Source organism: Carassius auratus, chromosome 35, assembly GCF_003368295.1.
Source record: "Carassius auratus strain Wakin chromosome 35, ASM336829v1, whole genome shotgun sequence".
NCBI lineage: Eukaryota > Metazoa > Chordata > Actinopteri > Cypriniformes > Cyprinidae > Carassius > Carassius auratus.
Genome location: NC_039277.1, coordinates 5,649,011 through 5,668,075, shown reverse-complemented (window position 1 = coordinate 5,668,075; position 19,065 = coordinate 5,649,011). Strand labels below are relative to the sequence as shown.

At 37.9% G+C, this 19,065-nt stretch overlaps 1 protein-coding gene across 1 annotated transcript; it reads left to right on the top strand.

Moving 5' to 3' along the window:
- Nucleotides 1–6,571: 6,571 nt before the first annotated feature.
- Nucleotides 6,572–18,487, top strand: LOC113054147 (RING finger protein 208-like). The gene is made up of 2 exons (XM_026219494.1): nt 6,572–7,180; nt 16,337–18,487. The coding sequence occupies exon 2, from the start codon at nt 17,366–17,368 to the stop codon at nt 18,149–18,151; it is 786 nt and encodes a 261-aa protein (XP_026075279.1). The 5' UTR covers nt 6,572–7,180; nt 16,337–17,365; the 3' UTR covers nt 18,152–18,487.
- Nucleotides 18,488–19,065: the final 578 nt, after the last annotated feature.

Here is a 19,065-nt window from a genome sequence, read left to right as displayed (position 1 = left end):
ATACTTTGTTCTATGCTATCTTCATATTTTACAGCTGTACATATTTTACATTTTCCCCATACCACATTCAACCTTCAAATCTCAGAGACCACCAGTAGTTCAGCTCAGAAGAGGATAAGAGACAAAAGTGAATTATTTTAAATGAGTCTGGTTGGCAAAACACCTTTTAGACATGATCAGGTTGGCCACATGAGGAACACCATTATGTCATTCTGTAACACTCCTTCAAATGTGAAGCATATCTATTCAGTTCAATAAAATAACAACAACAACAAAAAACTACATTTTGGATTTTTATTCAACTAAAGTGGGCATGCTGTGATCAGATTTTGGCCAAAAAAATACACAACATGGGAGTGGAAGGGAATGGGAGTCATTCTTCCGGGATTGGGGTGGGATGGGATTGAGACGGGAAGTTTGAAAATCCACTTCCGTGTCACCCTCTAGTTTCCTCCACCACTGTTAAAAACAGCGCGGGCAGGTTATTCCTGACGGGATGTAATTTGGTAACACAAACGTAGTGATCATCGTGTTATATAATCTTTAAGACAGATGTTGGTATTGTTCACTGACCAGGTACTGATCCATTTATGATGGCTACTGACTAAAGGGTTGTTCACACCAAGGACGAGAACTAAAATGTAATCAACACTTACACCATTTTTATTTTTGTTTTAGTTTTAGTTTTAGTTAAAGGGGGGGGGGGGGGGGGTAAAATGCTATTTCATGCGTACTGAGTGTTTTACACTGTTAAAGAGTTGGATTCCCATGCAAAACATGGACAAAGTTTCAAAAATTAAGTTGAACGTTTGAAGGAGTATTTTTTTTTCAAAAAATACTCCTTCCGATTTGTCACAAGTTTCGGAAATTTTTTTCGAGTATGGGTCTGTGTGACATTAGATGGAGCGGAATTTCCTTATATGGGTCCTGAGGGCACGTCTGCCGGAAGAGCGCGCGCTCCAGTATAGCAGAGCACTGAGAGCACAGACATTCACTGATCAGAGCGAGAGCGTCGCGAAATGTCACAAAAGGAGTGTGTTTTTGGTTGCCAGGGCAAGACAACCCTGCACAGATTAACCTCCCCCCCCCCCCCCAAAAAAAAAACAGCATTAAGGGACCAGTGGATGGAGTTTATTTTAACAGAGCATCAACAGAGTTGTGCAAGTGTTTTTGTTTGTTCCCTGAATTTCGAAGATGCTTGTTTTACAAACAAGGCCCAGTTTGACGCCGGATTTTCATATCGTTTATTCTTAAGGATAATGCAGTCCCAACGAAAAAGGGTCACGATCCTGTGTTGGAACCGCAGGCGGTGAGTAAAACTGCTTCAAATATCTCTGTGTTGTTAACTTAGCTATCGGCGCGTAAGCACATCAAGTAAACAACATGCGATGTTGTCATCAAACTGCACTTTCCACATGTACAGCTTAAAAAAAAAGACGATATAAAGTGGAACTTAGTCATTTTCCAAAACCGCTAAGCAAATATATACAGTTTCAGTACATACCACATAGAGACGTCGTTGCTGAGGCTGCTCTTGTTAAATTTCAGCTTCTGGATCTGATTCTGGACCATAAATATACGCTGAATCTGACTGTTAGCCATGGTTTGTTTTGGATGATGGTTTTTTTTCCTCACGGTAATGTCACAGCTTCCACACGCTCTCAACGCAAAAGCTTACTGGCGCTCGTGATTCTTCAGCTCCGCCCACTCGTCACGCCTCCAGCCGGTCGTGTTTTTCCGGGAAAAAACGGTACAGACAATCATTCTCTTATAAATATAATAAAACTAAAAACTTTTTGGATTTATAAAGAATGCAGTACTACTCTATAGGTACTCAAGATTAACAGGAGATTGAGTGAAAAAGAGCATTTCACCCCCCCTTTAACTATAATAACCCTGCTTTGAACATTCTGAAACAAGTACTGTAGTAACATTAAAAAAATAATAGTAATTAAAAAAAGACGATTGTCCAACTAAAATGTTCCAGAAAAAAGTTCCATGAACAATGTTTTTGTTTTAACATTTTAAGATAATTAAAGAGTGGATAACTTTTAACAAATGTTCTAATACCGTTACCAGAGGAATGTTTGTTCATAACTTTGAGAGAAATACCAGAACATTTGAGAACATTCCCTGATAGCTGGGTTGTGACTACATTCTCATAACATTCCCACACACACACACAAATTTACAAATCTCTTCTGTGTCCACTTTAGGACCTCAGACTGCACTTGAGTTTCTTCTTGTGTTTCTCAGGATGAACAGTGTGCTTCTTGTTTTAGTCGAGCGTGTTTAAGCTTAAACAGACATGCTTTTAGTTAGACCCCAGATTAGTCCCACTGAATAAGATAAGATACGCAAACAGCCGAAGAGAAGCAGATATAGACTTGGTTAAGTTACTGCAACCTATTAGCAAGACTCCAAGTTTATCTTATCAGTTTGGTAACTGAGTGATTTAGGTAGGTCACATTAGCAAAAAAAAAAAGTGTATTCATGCCACATTGTAATGGGAAATTCTTTCTGTGATCAGAAAAAAGTATTTTGAAGAGAATTCCATGTTTAGTGAAGAAAAAAAGTAGAAATATGCTAGCTACATGCTAAAACATGTTAACAGTGTGCTAAAGCATGCTAGCAACTCGTGAAAACCATATAGAAACATATGCCTCATTATTGGCTGTTCTTTATGGTTTGCTGTATGTAAGCCGTACAAACAACAAGAAGATTTAGGCATTAGCTAGCACAAGTTACCATAGTTTGTAAACCTGTCACATGCAGGTAATCATTACTCTTCAGTGTCACATGACCCTTCAGAAATCATTCTAATGTGCTGATTTGCTGCTCAGTTATTATTAATTATTACTGATACTGATGTTATTAGTGATTCTTATTTTCAAGGTCGAAAACTTTGTTGTGGAAACCATTTTTTTTTTCATAAGAATTCGGTATTCTTTGTTGAATAGAAAGTGAAAAGGACAACATTTATTTGAAACAGAAGTCTTTTGTAACATTATACATGTCTTTTGCTGTCGCTTTTGAACAAATAAATGCTTCCTTGCTGAATAAACATGAATTTCTTTAAGAAAATCGTTTGAATGGCCATGTATCATGGTTTCCGCAAAAATATTAAGCAGCAAACAGCTTTCAACAGTCATAATAATAAATGTTTCTTGAGCAGCAAATCTGCATATCAGAATGATTTCTGAAGGATCATGTGACACTGAAGACTGGAGTAATGATGCTGAAAATTCAGCTTTGCTTCACAGGAATAAATTACATTTTAATATATGTTAAAATAGAAAACGTATGAAAATGTATGCAATACAGACGTATTTTACAACCCCAAACTTGTAAAACAGAACAGCACTGAGGAGAGGATTGATCTGGAAGAAGATGACTGGACTGAAGATCAGGATTCAGACTCATTGCAAACAGAAGGTACATCTGCACGATCCACCAAATACTCCATCAGTTAGCACTCACCATTTGTGTGTGTAGCATCACAGGGCTCAGTGAACGAACTGTGAGTGTGCAGTGTGATGCTGAGACTAGGTTACTAGGTTAGGGCCATAATTAGCTGATTAGATTGTAGTTCTAGAAAAACCAAAGCATGTTGATTCAGGCACAGGCCTTACTTGTGTAAATTATAGTACACATAATGAACTATAAAAACATACATACTTTCAAAAACAATTACAACTTTCCTCTTGTCTCTAAACCTTGTAGAGGTGCATGAGGATCCAATCTTTTGGAAGAAGGCCTACAAATATTTCTGTGGTTTTGATCAAGCCAATGCACCTTAACTGACTAAAGAACAGAGAGGTTGAAGATTTAAAGATGAAGCTCACGGACACCACTGAGAAACCTCTATGGAGAAACGTGGTTAATGTTAATGCTACTTTCCTGCTCGCCGTCTGCGTGTTCTTCCATGGTTTCTTTGGTTAAAGATCACATCAGTATCAACTAACTCTGTTAAGGATAAAAGAGCTGCATTGTGTGGACAGAAACAACAAGCTATATGTAAGTAATCTGATTGTAAGAGATTACAAAGGTTCCTCTTGAAACACTCAATGCGTCCTTATAATATCCTCAACAAAAACTTCCTTACAGTTGCCGACTGGTTTTAATTTGATAGCAGAAGAATAGACTTTGGACTTTCATTTTAAACCTAAGACCAAAACTGATAGTCAAATATTTCTTAGCTGCTACAGTATCTAATTTAAAACAAGCATTAATGTTTTTGCTGTACATTTGACAATGTTTACCACAAGTTCTTCCTTTATACCTTTGACATATTAGAGAATAATAGTTTCAACTAATAATATGAAGTTCTAGCCTGCTTTCCTGTAATATCTTCTTGTAATGCATCATGGTATATATCTTGTACTCTGTAATATATTTATTTAATCATTTATGTCTTTATTGTAATAAAAAATAATTAATTTTAGTATTTGTGTTTATTAAGATGCACACTTGTAGAAACCAGAGGCATGTTCAAAACTACCATAACGACCTCTGGAAAACAATTATAATCCCAGATTAAAATCATGTGCGCAAACCCTCTCAAAGGCAAGAGTGCAGGAGGAAGGTTAATATTTAATTTAACTGGAAGATTCTATTGATATGTCTGAAACCAAAGTCCAGGACCACTGGTTTCCTACAACAACTCAAGACACAATGAGTGATCTATTAGTGAGATTCAGGTGTGAATTTCCCAGAAAAAGATAAAGGAAGTATTTAAATGGGAGATGTTTTCATATTTTAGAAAAAATAAAATGGTAGAATGGAATTTTCACAATTTCAATAAATCTGAACATGTGGTTACAACTTAGAATTTATATATATATATATATATATATATATATATATATATCTGTCTAGTAGTGCATGGAGGTTGGTAATCGGCGTATTTCGGCTCGGCTGTCAACATGATGCACCAGGAATCATGATTTGTTTGATCATGCCACTTTCTTCCAGGCATCCATGGTCCAATCTCAATGATATTGGGCCCATTTCATGTGTTGTTGGTGATGACATGCTGTTTGCATGTGGACCTGACTGTGTGGTTGCCTACGCAGGCCTACACCCAGAAGGCTGTAATGTACTGTGTGCTGTGACACATTGCCCTGGTCACCACTGATGTAACTTCCGATGATTTGTCACAATGTGGCCCTGCAGTCAGCGATGGTTTGCCGTTTGGCCATCTGTGCACCACTCTTTTCGCCAGGTGTAAGATAGGACCCATATACTTTAAAACTGCATTTTGAAAGGTTACCACATCAGTGACAGCTTTCTGTAGACTGCCTTTTCTTCTGGAGTCCAATTTCCTGGAATGATCTATTCAATCAGTTGTTAAAATCAGTCAAGGATAGGTAATAGCCTGCAACACGATGTAAACAACAACTATGAGGGGTTAGCATGCAGCCTTTTCAAGTAATCAGATTAATAGCGTTAAATCAATTTTCCTGACAAATGAAAACTAGCATTTGTAATTATTCAAGCTGCATCCTGTTAATGATGCTAGAGGTATGGTAAATAAAGTTTCCCACACATCTCATGTAAAAATATCACAAATATTATTCCTATACACTTCCTGCATATGAAATAGGTTGTGAAGGGTGTGTGTGTGTAAAGCTGAACGGCCTCCAGAAGCACTGGACTGCATGACTATGTGACGGGCTGCAGAGGGAGCAAGATTAGCTTGAGCTGCTACACACACCGCTGCCAGAAACAGCTTGTATCAGAGGATGTTTTTATTCGATGAAACCATACACGTGTCCTTAAACTACACACTTCAGCGTGTAACTCATCAGATATGAATGAAACCTCAATGCTTGTGGCTTTTTAGCATTTACAAGTTTCTCCTTGTTGACGCTAAAAAAGAAAAGGGAAAAAAAATCCCATAGATTTAAGTCATATTTAGAGACCAAAATGTTATGGATCCAGAACACCCTAGCAATCGTTTTAGACATACATATGGCATATTAAATTCAAATTCTTGTTGTTTTTCATTGCGTTTACACGAACACACAATTTCCCTCTCAGTGCTGTGGATTACGTGTAGGACAGCACAAGGACATGTGTAAAGCTAAAACTGATGAAAATCTCAGTCTGTTATATAACACAATCCCCACGTCCCAGCATGCCCCATGCTATTCCTGCTCCACACAGATAAATAATGCACTACCGTAGACCTTCTATCCTCTTTGGAAATATTACACCTGTTTTTGCACACCATTTTTACAAGGTAATTGTCATCCTTTCAACATCATCATTTTTATTGTTTGTTTTTGTATTGCATCTCTCAACGTCACATGGTTGTTTACAATGTTTCCACCATGGGCTCAAAACGTGAGAATGATCCAGAAAGAATACAATGACAAACCACACTTGCATGTGTGCACTGTTTGAGACAGAGAGTCGGAGTAAAACAAAGAGATGGATGGAGACTGAGAGAAAGAGAGCATGCAAAGGGAGGGGTGATGAGTTGGGGGCTCTGATTGGCTGGATTTTTTTCCTGGTGAAAACGTGATCCAGCCTGCAGAGACACTGCAGCAGAGAGAGAGAGAGAGAGAGAGAGAGACTGTGAGAAGGAAGAGTTGAGATACAGAAACAGAGGCAGAACATGCATTTGTGAGTCAGAGAGTGTGTGTGCCTGTGTGTATGAGTGTTTGCTCTCAGACAGAGAGAAAGCGAGAGAGAGAGAGAGAAAGACAAATGGCCTCATTGAAAGATATTGCAGAGAAATAGCAAACAAGTGAGAATTCCAGTAAGAAGAGGACGGACAGAGTGTGTGAAGCGGATGCAGAGATCCAAGAATCCTCCTACACAACTGACTGGGTGAATGAATGAATGAATGAGTGAACAACCAGAACCAACACTGGACCTGAAGAAGACAAGAAGAACGGCACTTGGTGACGTCCTCCATCTTCTCTTCCTCTACCGTTCCATCCATCCTTCTTGGAGACAGGCAGGGAAGTCTTTCCTCCATCCTCTCACATGCAACAGGAGCATCTGCTGAGACAGCAGCAGAATCACAGGAACTTTGTGTCCCCATGTGAGAAGGACTTAAATTAATCCCACATCTGACCACTGCATTGTCCATGAGGATTGTAACCACATCATCACTCATCCAAATCCAGAGACTCGCCACTGAATACAAACTAGAGACAACTAAAAACAGGTAAGGATGACTAAAAGGATGTATTTAGGGTTTTCTGGTCATTATGCTTGTATGAGTTTACCTTTGCATGTGCATCTCATCTCAAATGTATATTAAATGTTAATGCAAAATGAGCATGCTTTTCCTTAATATAATTCCCTTAAAATTTTCCTTTACCCAATCCGACAATAAAATCAGTAACTATATAAATGTATTAAATAAATCTAGTCAATTTAATACAAGTATATAATCTATTTATAATGATAGGATTATGTTAGCAGTAATTAATTATTATCAGCAATTCAAGGTTTATATATAAAGATTGATGTTATATATATATATAATGTGTGTGTGTGTGTAATAACTGAAATACTTTTATTTTTAGATATTATATATATATCGAAAATATATATTATTATATTTACAATTATTATTTAGTTTTTATATTATTATAGTGTGTTTTGTAATATGTATATATAAAAATATTTTAATAAAATAAGTTGTATTTAATGGATATAATATACATTTATTAGCATGTGGGTCATATTTCTGCATTTCTGGGTCCCACATCCTCACGCGGGCTCGGACTTCTGTTCTTGTGTGGCTGTGCTGACCATGTTGTGGATTTGGTCAGGTTGCAATTCATGATTGCATGTGCGCACAAACAAAAATTCCATCAATGACTTACATTATCCAAGTGGGCATCTGATCACATGGACTACTACACATCGACACACATACTAACCCACATGCATGGTCAGAGAAGACAGAGAAGGACCTGTGCTTCAGACCGTGTGTGTGTGTGTGTGTGTGTTGCATGCACAGGCGCTGCAGTCAGTGTGTTGCGTATGCTCCTCTGGTTGCATAACCGCAGCTGCTGGCGCACCCCTCCCACGACACTGCACTAGAAACTGCTAACACAGATGCACACACTCCCAGAATACTAATAAGTGTCGAAAACCTGAACCAAACACCCAGGAGTCCCTGTTTGCTTCCTGTACTGTAGATTCAGCCTCCTGTCACAGTGAAGATTCCTCAATCAATACTGTCTGTCAATATCTCAAAGGAGGAAAGCAGATGAATCTGTTTCCGTGCACCTGAGGTCACGCCAACATCAGCCCGAAATCATGACTTTGTACTGGTAAATGTTACTTGTTATTGGTGTCACCTGACTGGGGTGAATGGATCCTTCAAAACCCTCTTAAAATCACATACTAGAAGATTCTTGTTTGATATCAGGATTTATACATCAGAATTATGATAGAAAGTCTATTGTCAGTCCTTTAAGAACTGGTGTTCCTATTTTACAACCGAATTTCCTCAGAATTCCAGTGTTCCAGCAGAATATTACTTTTTAGGACTAGGCGAATTCTGATAGAAATTCCATTGGCACTCCATTAGGATTTGGATGGAAGCTGAAATTGCTATAAGAGGTTCTGGTGGTATTCCTATTAAAAACTGAAATTTCTGTTTTCAAATGTATTTCTCAAGAAACTGTTTCAGACTTTCCAGTCCTATATTACATTCTCCTATTTTCATCCCATTAAGATCGCTTCTAAAATACAATAGAAATCCTAGCATTCCTTTAGAATAGAAAATAGCATTAATGACAGGAATTAGCATTCCTTTACAATGTTTTGACAAGGGCTTTTTTGGGGTCATTGATTATTTTGCATAGCTGTGTAGATAAATCCATGCTGTGGTGTTAAAATAAGTTGAATTCAATGATTAGCCAATGTTTTGTGATAATTAAGATTCATTTAATAGCTTGTTTATGCTAGTGCTAACCTTTCAAAGCTAATCGTTTGTGTGTTGGTTTCTCTCGGTTGGCCAGTTTCTAACATTGTTAACAATGATCTTTGTGACATATCCTGTGAAAAGGTGATCTGTGTCAACAGAGGCTAAGGGAACAAACCGTCTCTCTCGTGAATGAACTGTGGGTAAAATGGCTGACACCTGCTCTGAATGACAGCCACTGAATTATTAAACACTGCCTTCTCCTTGCTAACACTAGCATGACAGCAGCTCGACACACACACACACACACACAACAGCCATTTCTAACAGCCAAGATGTAAAACCTCAATCATACTTATCACACAGTGCAAGACAATGATATCCATCCATATTTTCATCTTCCAGGACCATCTGTTGATTGAATAGATCACATTGTTGGATTTGTTTCACCTGCATTTTATGTTTGTTCGGGTTTGATGATAATGAGACAGCAAGTTACTGATTAGCGCTTTTAAAAAACAGATTCAGAGAAAATCATGATGTTAATGTTTTTAAAATCATAATATTTTTATGCCTTACAGTCAAATTGAGCAGATTACAGCTGGGTGATGGTATTGTTTACATTTTGCAACAATATAAGCAATAGTTATATATTGCTATATTTGCAATAGTTCGCTTTATGTGAGTATACTGTATGTATGTGGATAATATTTAATGTATAAATAAACATATTTTTTTTTATAAAAGGTTTGAAATATTTAATTATTTTAAAGCATTTTAAAATCTAAATGAAATAGTGTTTTATTAAAACACTTCAGTTGTAGCAATAGATCTTTTCTTCTGTGTTATAATGCACACATGATTATATAGAAAAATGTAGGGTGGAGACATGTATCTATCTATCTGTCAGCTGTTGAACGAATCTCAATGTTGCATTTGTTTCACCTGCATTTTATATTTGTTCTGCATTGTACAATTTTACAATTTTCATTTTATGTTTGTGGATAATATTTCATGTATAAAAAAAAAAACATTTAAAAAAGTATCAAAATTTTGAAAAACATTTCAAAATCTTTTAAAAATATCTTTCTCTAAACATATTTCGTTTATTGAAAAATATACATGTATAAATGGGTTTGTATTCTAGATGGTATCAAGAGTTGATTTTACAGACACTGACAAACACGAATGAGAGAGAGACAGAGACAGGCAGTGGGGAGAGATGTGCTTGTGGAATGTGTTGGGTGGTACCTGTGTGTATTTTTGTTGTGTGTGTGTGTGTGTGTGTGTATCTGTGGGAGTGAGTGGGATATGAGGACAGGAATGTTCTAGATATTTTGATGACTGTGCGTCTGTTTGCTTTCTGTTTTACATCACATTCTGAACACACAAGAGATCAAGACAAAACAACAGACACTAATTAGAAGTACAAAACGCATCGATTCGCTACAGAAGGCCTTTGTTCACCCCCCTAAATGAACCTGTATACATGGCTTACTGATTTATACGTATCTTGACAATGTGATAAGGTTCTGAATGAACTCAAAAATGTTGTTGACTCAATGCATTCAGTGACTAAGCCTATCAATGTGCTTTCTTTTGAACACATATACTGTATTTATTGACTTTAGAAGAAGAAAGATATATATGGAGTAATATAATGAACATTACTGAGCAATATTAACTCCACAATAATAATATGTGTAATAGCAATGAGATTCCACTCATCTACTGTGTGACACCGCAGGAATACAAATGAAGTGATAAACACAAAGTCACAGAAGATGTTTATGTGTAAATATAATTTGATATAATGATATGTATCAAAAATAGTATAATCATATATCAAAACTATGCTGTCACAGCCACATTACTTTTTGTTTGATGCTATTGTTTTAAGTTATTCAATTACTGAATAATCAAACAAAAAATTTAACTCTCTAAATATTAATTAACTCTCTACATATATATATACTCAGTATTTCCCCCCATTCAGTTCTCCTTTTAAAGAAATAGATCACCTGAAAAAGGACAGTTTTCTGAAAATTGACTCCCCCTCAGGCCATCCAAGATGTAGATGAGTTTGGTTCTTCATGGGATAGATTTGGATAAATTTAGCATTAGGTGACTTGCTCATCAATGGATCCTCTACAGTGAATGGGTGCCGTCAGAATGAGAGTCCAAACAGCTGAAAAAACTTAAATAAATCATCACAATAATGTACAATGTCCATCACCTGTTGACCCCTCAAATTAAAATCTCCCAATCCCCTAAAATCCCCATTCATTTATAAAATGTTTTTGGACTGTTGACATGTTGCACCTGTGCATATTTCACTCTTTATTCAGACGAGACGACTTTTTCACTGTAAAGAATACTCATGTTTTAGCCAGAAGAATTGGTTTAAAGTTAAAAACACCTTAATGATGAACTTGTTCCTTACTTACTAAGCTTTTCATTGCACAAGATGTTTACTGTTGGACTGGAGTGGTGTGGACTTGTGGATTATTGTGATGTTTTTTTCAGCTGTTTGGACTCTCAATCTGACGGCACCCATTCACTGCAGAGGATCCATTGGTGAGCAAGTGAGGCAATGCTAAATTTCTCCAAATTTATTCTGATAAATCTGATGATCTTGGATGGCCTGAGGACGAGATAATTTCCAGCAAATTGTAATTTTTGGATCATAGAGATCATAGAGTTAATTTCAGTAATCTCATCCACTCTGCCTCTCTTGATCATGTTTTGTGCTGACAGGGTCTAACACACTCATGATTTCATTAAGTGCAACAGTGGCGTGCAGAGCAGCAGACAGTTGGCCTGCTTTAATATGTTATCTGCTGTCTGTCTCTCTCATGAGACTCTTACATAACCAAGGAGCTTGTCCTATCAAATATGAAATCATGTGTGCGATGAGAGGCAGAACCGTGCTTTACTCCTGATAAACAAACAAAAAATCAATAGCAGTTAATCGATTCACTGGACTAAAGTACATACTGTAAATACTGAAGAGCTCTAGACTAACGTTGCTGGGATCTTGATCGTCCAGTTGGGATTTATTTTGAGATAATGGCTGTTATTTATATATGGTTAAAGATCTCTAAACAGTAATGTCTGAAGTCACCTCACTGTTTCCAACACCCATGCACCAGCTGACTATGCTGATGTCAGAAAGCTTATTTGCACCTTTGTGTGTGTGTGAACCAGTAAGAGCGCATGGATATTTTGGGCTCTGCCTCACAGCTCGAATGACTGTGACTGACAGTTACTGGCTGAGTTTGAGTTTGGAGCCACATCCTGTGTTCACATCCTAATGAAATCATTGTAAACAACTAAACCAATGAGCGAGATGAGAAATAGAATACACAGAGGTCATGATGACTAGTTATTAGGTCTGATTGGTCACAACAACATCAAGGAGTTGGTTCAAAACAAGCGTGTTTTTGTGCGCTCGCCTGTGCATGTTCCAGAGTGTGGGTGGGTGGGTGTGAGTGGAGGTCCACGGCTGTCGGTGGGGGAGGAGGAAAGAAGGACACAGATAGCGGAGTGATGCCATAAATAGACAATCTATCTTACGGTGCATTCACATCATGTGTGAATTACCACGACTGTGCTTAATTCCTCTAGTAAATTAATAAAAATACATGATTTAGGTGTGTTGTGTAAATATATAGACCGATATACAGTATCTGCATAGCCAGCATTGTCCTTTGACCTGTAATGTAATCATAACCGTGAAAATTATTTACTTGTGTATAGTATAATTTTACCACTTAATTATTTGTGTAGGCTACTTGTCACTCAGCTTGCAACATAGAACTGCGATTATCTTTCAGTGTGTAAAATCGGACAGCTTCCCATCTCCTGTGGCATTATGGGATAGAAATGTGTTGATTGGTTGGTTGCACCCTTCAGAATCTCAGCAGAAAATACACATATTTGCACACAAGGCATGCTCAAAATATATATTTTTATGTTGCTAATCTGAAAGCCACGTGTTTGAAATGAACGAACATGGGTAGGTAAATAATGACAACATTTTGTATTCATAAAAAAGAAAAAAAAAAGAAAAATCTTAATCTCACTTATAACAACAACACTGATCCAAATGTGACATTATTATTGATGACAGAAAAATACATAATATTAATTAATCTGTTATCTTACACAATATTTGAGAACAAGCAGAGCATTTTGTCACGTTTACACAGCAATATGTTTGTCAGTTCTGTATTTGTATGAGTACACTCTTAAAAATAAAGCTGTTTCGCGATGCCATAGAAGAACCTTTTAGTTTAAATGGTTTTATAAAGAACTTCACAAAGAGTTTATTTGTAGTGGAAGGTTCTTTATTCTTTCATTTCATTTAATTAGGAAAGGTTAAAAGGTAACATTGAGATACAATTTAAACGGGCCTGACTTTTCCAGCAGGTTCCTGTTCTGCAGAACATAAAACATAAAACACAATTTATAATACAAGTTCAAAAACACTTATACAAAACATTAGCACAGGCTAAACAAATATAAACAAATAAAAACAATACAAACAGAAATAGGACAATAAATAAACGATCAGTGAGTACAAGTGTTACTGTTTAGAAGAAACAGTTTGAATGCCTTTTAGAAACATGTGATCGATGGTATTTTTCTTATGTGATGTGGATTATCATTCCAAATTTTGGTATATAATTGTAAAAAAAGGATTTCTGACCATAGTTGTTTTTATATGGAGGAACTAGTATAAGTCCCTGTGAAACTGAGGCGTACTGGTCTTATATTGTTTGACGGATGAAGTGCAGCAAGTGTTGCCGAAGTGACATTTTGAATTTGAAAAATAAAATTTAATAGTGTGACTATTTATATAGTGCTGAAAAGTCAGAGCGTTTGAACAGGTAAGTGCAATGCAATGATGGGACCATTTTGGAAGATTACAGTGGATCTTAAGAGCTCGATTATATAATCGTGCTATTGGTTCAGTAATTTCCGTAGTGGTAAGAGACCAGACTGGAAGACAATAAAACATTGTTGAAAACACAATTGCATGTAGATAAGTTTCAGAAACAGAAAAAGAAAGATATGATCTAATCTTGTTATACACAAAGTTACTGATTCAGTTTTTTTTTTGTTAAATTAGAAATATGATCGCACATGGATTCAACATTGCTGGGAGTATTGCTATAGGTCTATAATTTGAAACAAGAGTAGGATCATCAGATTAAAAAGTTTGAATAATTTGTGCTCTTTTCCAATCTTGAATCCAAAATTGAAAGCCTGATGCAATGATTAATTAAATACTGAAAAAGAGGTATAAGGCTATCAGCACGAGTCTATAAAGTATTTAAACCATAAATATCACAGGCATGACAATCTTTTAATGAGCGCAATATTCTTATTACCACATTCTGTGAGATCTCAGGAAATTGAAAACTGATCAGGTGTTAGAGAAAGAACAGGTGAGAAGGAAGAAGCTGCAAAATTGGTTGCCAGTTCTTTAACAGATGATACAAAATAATCATTTAAAGCACTTGCAATCTTTTCCGAATTTGAGATAAGAGTACCCTGTACGGAAATTTGAATATTGACATTCTTTTTCTTCTCATGTGATGACTTTAAGGGTCTGTCATAACGTCTTTGGGTTAGTAGCGGATAGAGAAATCTGTTGTTGGAAATAGACCGCCTTAGCCGTACGCATGTTCAGCAGTACATTTATTTCTAATTTGTATGAAGTTATTTCAAATTATAATAAGCTAAGAAAGAAACGGTTCTTTAAAGAACTTTTGACTGAATGGCTCTTTGTGGAACCAGAAATGGTTCTTCTATAGCATCGCAGTGAAAAACCCTTTGAAACACCTTTATTTTTTATTGTAATACGGTTAAGTTCACACACAATTTGCTCTTTATGTGTTGGTCACTATCATTGCTTTTTATATAATCTCACAGCAGGCTTTCTTTAATTTCTGAGTTTCCAATGTGCAATTACAAGTCCAAAGACTGTTTTTTACCAATGAAAATCTTTCCTCTTCGACTCTGCATGTAAGCGAGCAGAGCACTGTGATGCGACACAGCTAGATGCTCCTGTGATAATCATTTAAGTGCTGTCACGCACTTGCACTGTAAGCAGCTTTGTTAATTATAATGGAAGCATTCTATTTTATTGCATAAGATCACAAGCACCGTGTTGAGTAAAAGGACACATGTGCTCTCCCTCCTTTTTCTGCTGCATGTAGGTCAGCTTCCTCTCTCTGCTTCTCTCTCTCCTTCCCTCTCATTTTTCTCTCTCTAGTACATTCTCCTTCATCACATCTCACGCAGCATGCAGAGAACTATTACAGATATGTCAGTGTGCTCACCACTGTTAATAAAGCACACAAACGTACATACACCATTCCTAACCGCAACGTTTTTTTTTTCTTCTTTTTTCTCAGATGGTTCAGTCTCAAAACTGTCACACAATTTCATATGTCCATCTAACCAAAAATGGAACTTCTTACTTAAATGGAACTTGTCCTGGATTCTGGTCCTGGATGCTGACTGGTCAATATACTGTAGCATACACAAAACTTAATTAGTGCCTTTAATATTATGCTAAAATACTCTTCATAACCTTTGATAAGCCTAACCCACTTTTTACCTTTCAATAAATTTATGCTAAACAAAATCAAGTTATTTCCTATATTTTTTCGGTTGCACTTTATTTTACAGTACGTGTACGAACATGTACTTATACTGTACTTACAGTGTATTTATCTAAGAAAGTTCTGGTAACACAAGGTAACTACATGGGGTAGGGTTAGGTTTAGGGGTAGGTTCAGGGTTAGTACCTATTTATTACATAGTTATTGTAATTACTATAATAAGTACATAGTATGTACATGAGAAACAGGACTGTAAAATAAAGTGCTATCATTTTTTCTTATTGAATGCACGGTTTCACTTTATGAAATATGTCACATTATGGAAGTAAAATGGGTTGCAAACAGTTATTCACTACTGACTTCGTAAGCACTGGCAGCCATTTTAGAGCTGTGGACTTCTGCTGTGTTGTGTTGTGTTGTAATGCATGTATAGGTTGATAGCAGAAGGACAGATTGTACTGTGGTCAGGTCCTCAGCCTCTTCTCCCACAGTGCCCATGCCCCACAGGGCCGCAGATGGCAGCTGGCAGATAGAGCAAGAGAGTTTTTTCAGACTGGAAAAGATGCTGCAGGGTTCCAGGTTTCTGCTGTGAATCGACATGTTGCGCAGATCACAGTCTTTTGCACAAAACCAGCTCTAAAATTTTCTTCATCAGGATTTCCCCACTGCTGTGTTTTTAGCTTTAGGTGACAGGACACTTTTTAGACACTGTTCCCAAGAGTGCAAACAAATGGCCTGAAAAAGGCTGAGCTGTGTCTTTGCATTAGCATCACCTGAACTGTTTTATTCTTTTTTTCTCCTTCAGGAACAGAAACGACACTACCTATGAGTTTGCATATCTGCGCCACTTTGGGAAAAGTGCTGGAAGCAAGTAAGGTCTGGCGAGACTCCTGAGACACTCTTGGACCTGTCACGACACCAAAGAGTGGATGCACAATCTGTCAAGCTCAACTGCCGAACTCTTAAGGAATTCTGTTCTTTTAAGGACTGGGAGAACACCTTCCAGATCTTTCCAATGCCACGTGAGCACCTCCCCGAGAATCTTATCAGAACAAAGGTCAGGGAGGTGTAAGCATAGCCAATCACAAGGAGAAGCAAGAACAGGGCAAGGCCATACCACAACGGGGACCTGAAACAGGAAGAAGGTTGTGACACTGAGATGGATGTAGTTTCTGTTATATTGGTTGCATCAGTTCCTTTCTGAAACTCACTAAGCAAACTATGAGACAGTCTACGTACTTTTAGCTAACAACCGTATTAAGCTAAACAGTATTTCTTAGTAAGATACTAAGATTCTCTTCAAGGTACTCTGTATTTAGGTCGTTATTGTATTTATGTCCTAATAAATGTGCTGTAACAGTGCAAACACTGAAACAATTGCCAACATATCTTCTAATATTGAGTGCGACACACTTCGTAGTGTTCAGCCATTCATTTGTAAGTAAGTGTTCTGTTACATCAAATTAACAACTCTCAGTTGTGCAATATCAGTAAACAGGGTGTAAGTGGTTGCCTCAAGACTTTGTTAACCACTAGAACCACAAACTGCAAGTTCTCGTTACCTCCGAAGCAAGACACAGTTCTCTATTGTCCGTCAAGGCTTTTTTTATACCGTGCACTGGCTGGAAGTCTTTGCCCATCTCTACCACATAAAGACTCAGGGTGACGCAGCCTGTGAGCAACGAGGGACTTTGAGACAGCAATGGACAAACCCATCCGTCCTCATGTCCCCTGCAATGGCTGAGTGTCCTCCCCCCGTGCACTGAAGACATCCTCTGCGGGACCGTACTCTACACCCAGTTCCTCTAGCCAAGAACACCAAGCCTAAGAGTGAATGTCCTGCCTGCGGCGCCAACCTGTGACAATCCCCATGGACACTGTCAAGATCATCCAGTCGGAAAAGTTCCCTCGAGAGTGTCCGGTCCCAGTGACCCAGCCTCGCTATGCCCCACCTCCCCGTGTGGCCTGGGATGGAGGAGGCGAGGGGGAGGTGATCATCAACCAGGCATGTGGCGACCTACACATGGAGGTCAACGGCAACACCGTGGTCCCACCCAGACCCTTAGTGTCTCCTCCTGCCCCCATCCTCCGCCGTGAAGCAAGTTATCTTGCCCAGCGCAAGGCCAGCACATCTGACATCTGCTACCACCAGTTCCACTACAAGATGGACAACGTCATCATCAACCAGTACGTGCTCCGCTCTTCCTCCACCTCTTCCTCCTCATCCTCCACCTCCTCAGGCCCGGTGATGCCATGCGAACCGCTGGACTGCCCCACATGTGGACACACCTATAACTTTGCCGGCAAGCGCCCACGCATCCTGTCCTGTTTGCACTCCGTGTGTGAGGAGTGCCTGCAGATCTTGTATGAGTCCTGTCCCAAGTACAAGTTCATCTCCTGCCCCACTTGCCGCCGCGAGACCGTACTCTTTACCGACTATGGGCTAGCCGCGCTGGCCATCAACACCAGCATCCTCAGCCGGCTGCCGTCCGATCCGGCGGGGACCGTGCAGTGGGCCAGTGACGGTGACCGCAGCTGCTATCAGACGGTGCGACAGTACTGTGAGTCGGCTTGCACTTGCCACATAGCCAACCCTCTTTCCTCCTGTGGCATTATGTAGAACGGATAGGACGGATGACCTGCACAACTCTATTCCACCATCTGAAAAACCTTAAGCAACACACATTCATCTCCTCCGAAGGGTCACTGATGTATCTGTATGTTTAATAGTACAGGATGCTATGTGAACTTGAAGTGAAAAGAACACTTCTGTGCAAAGACAGAGATATGAAATATCAGAGTAAATGTATTTTTAATGTATGAACTGGTTTCCCTATAGCCCTCGATCTCTTGTTTGGATGTGTTCGTCATTGACATCTCTTTACATGGGAATGCCAAGGGAAGTCTATCTCCCCCATCCTGGGTAAAATGAAGACCAATAAAGAATTTAAAAATCAAACTGTTTGTTTGGTCTAAACTTAAACTTAATGTTAGGTGCTGTAAGTGGCCAGGCTATTTTGCTAATATCCTCTAGACTCAGTCATTGATTTAGGCCACACCCATTCCTACACCCACTTTAGACATACCAGCCCAAATATAAGTAAAAAAATATATAAATTTGAAGGTTCATAATATATATACTTTTTGTAAATGCATTGTTGACCTGATGGATATTTATTTTACATTACAGATACTTACATATATTCAACAAGACAGAGCTGAATGTAGACAATTTACCCTGTTCAAAAGTGTACATCTTCATGGTTAATCAAGCATCAATTACTGTTTGTAGCCTTTTCTGATAGTTGTGAATAAATTTATATCCTACATACTATAGAAAAAGTCAGTTATTATTTTGTACTGTGGTGTAGAGTATATTAAAATCTCTTTCTCTCTTTAAAAAAAGAAAAACATCAGATACTCCTACGGGAATTGTCAACTTTTATGAGTTTGTAATCTTGCAAGTGAAGTGGTGTATTGTATATTTTATTATATTAAACAATTGTTATAAAATCACCCTAGTATTACAAATTA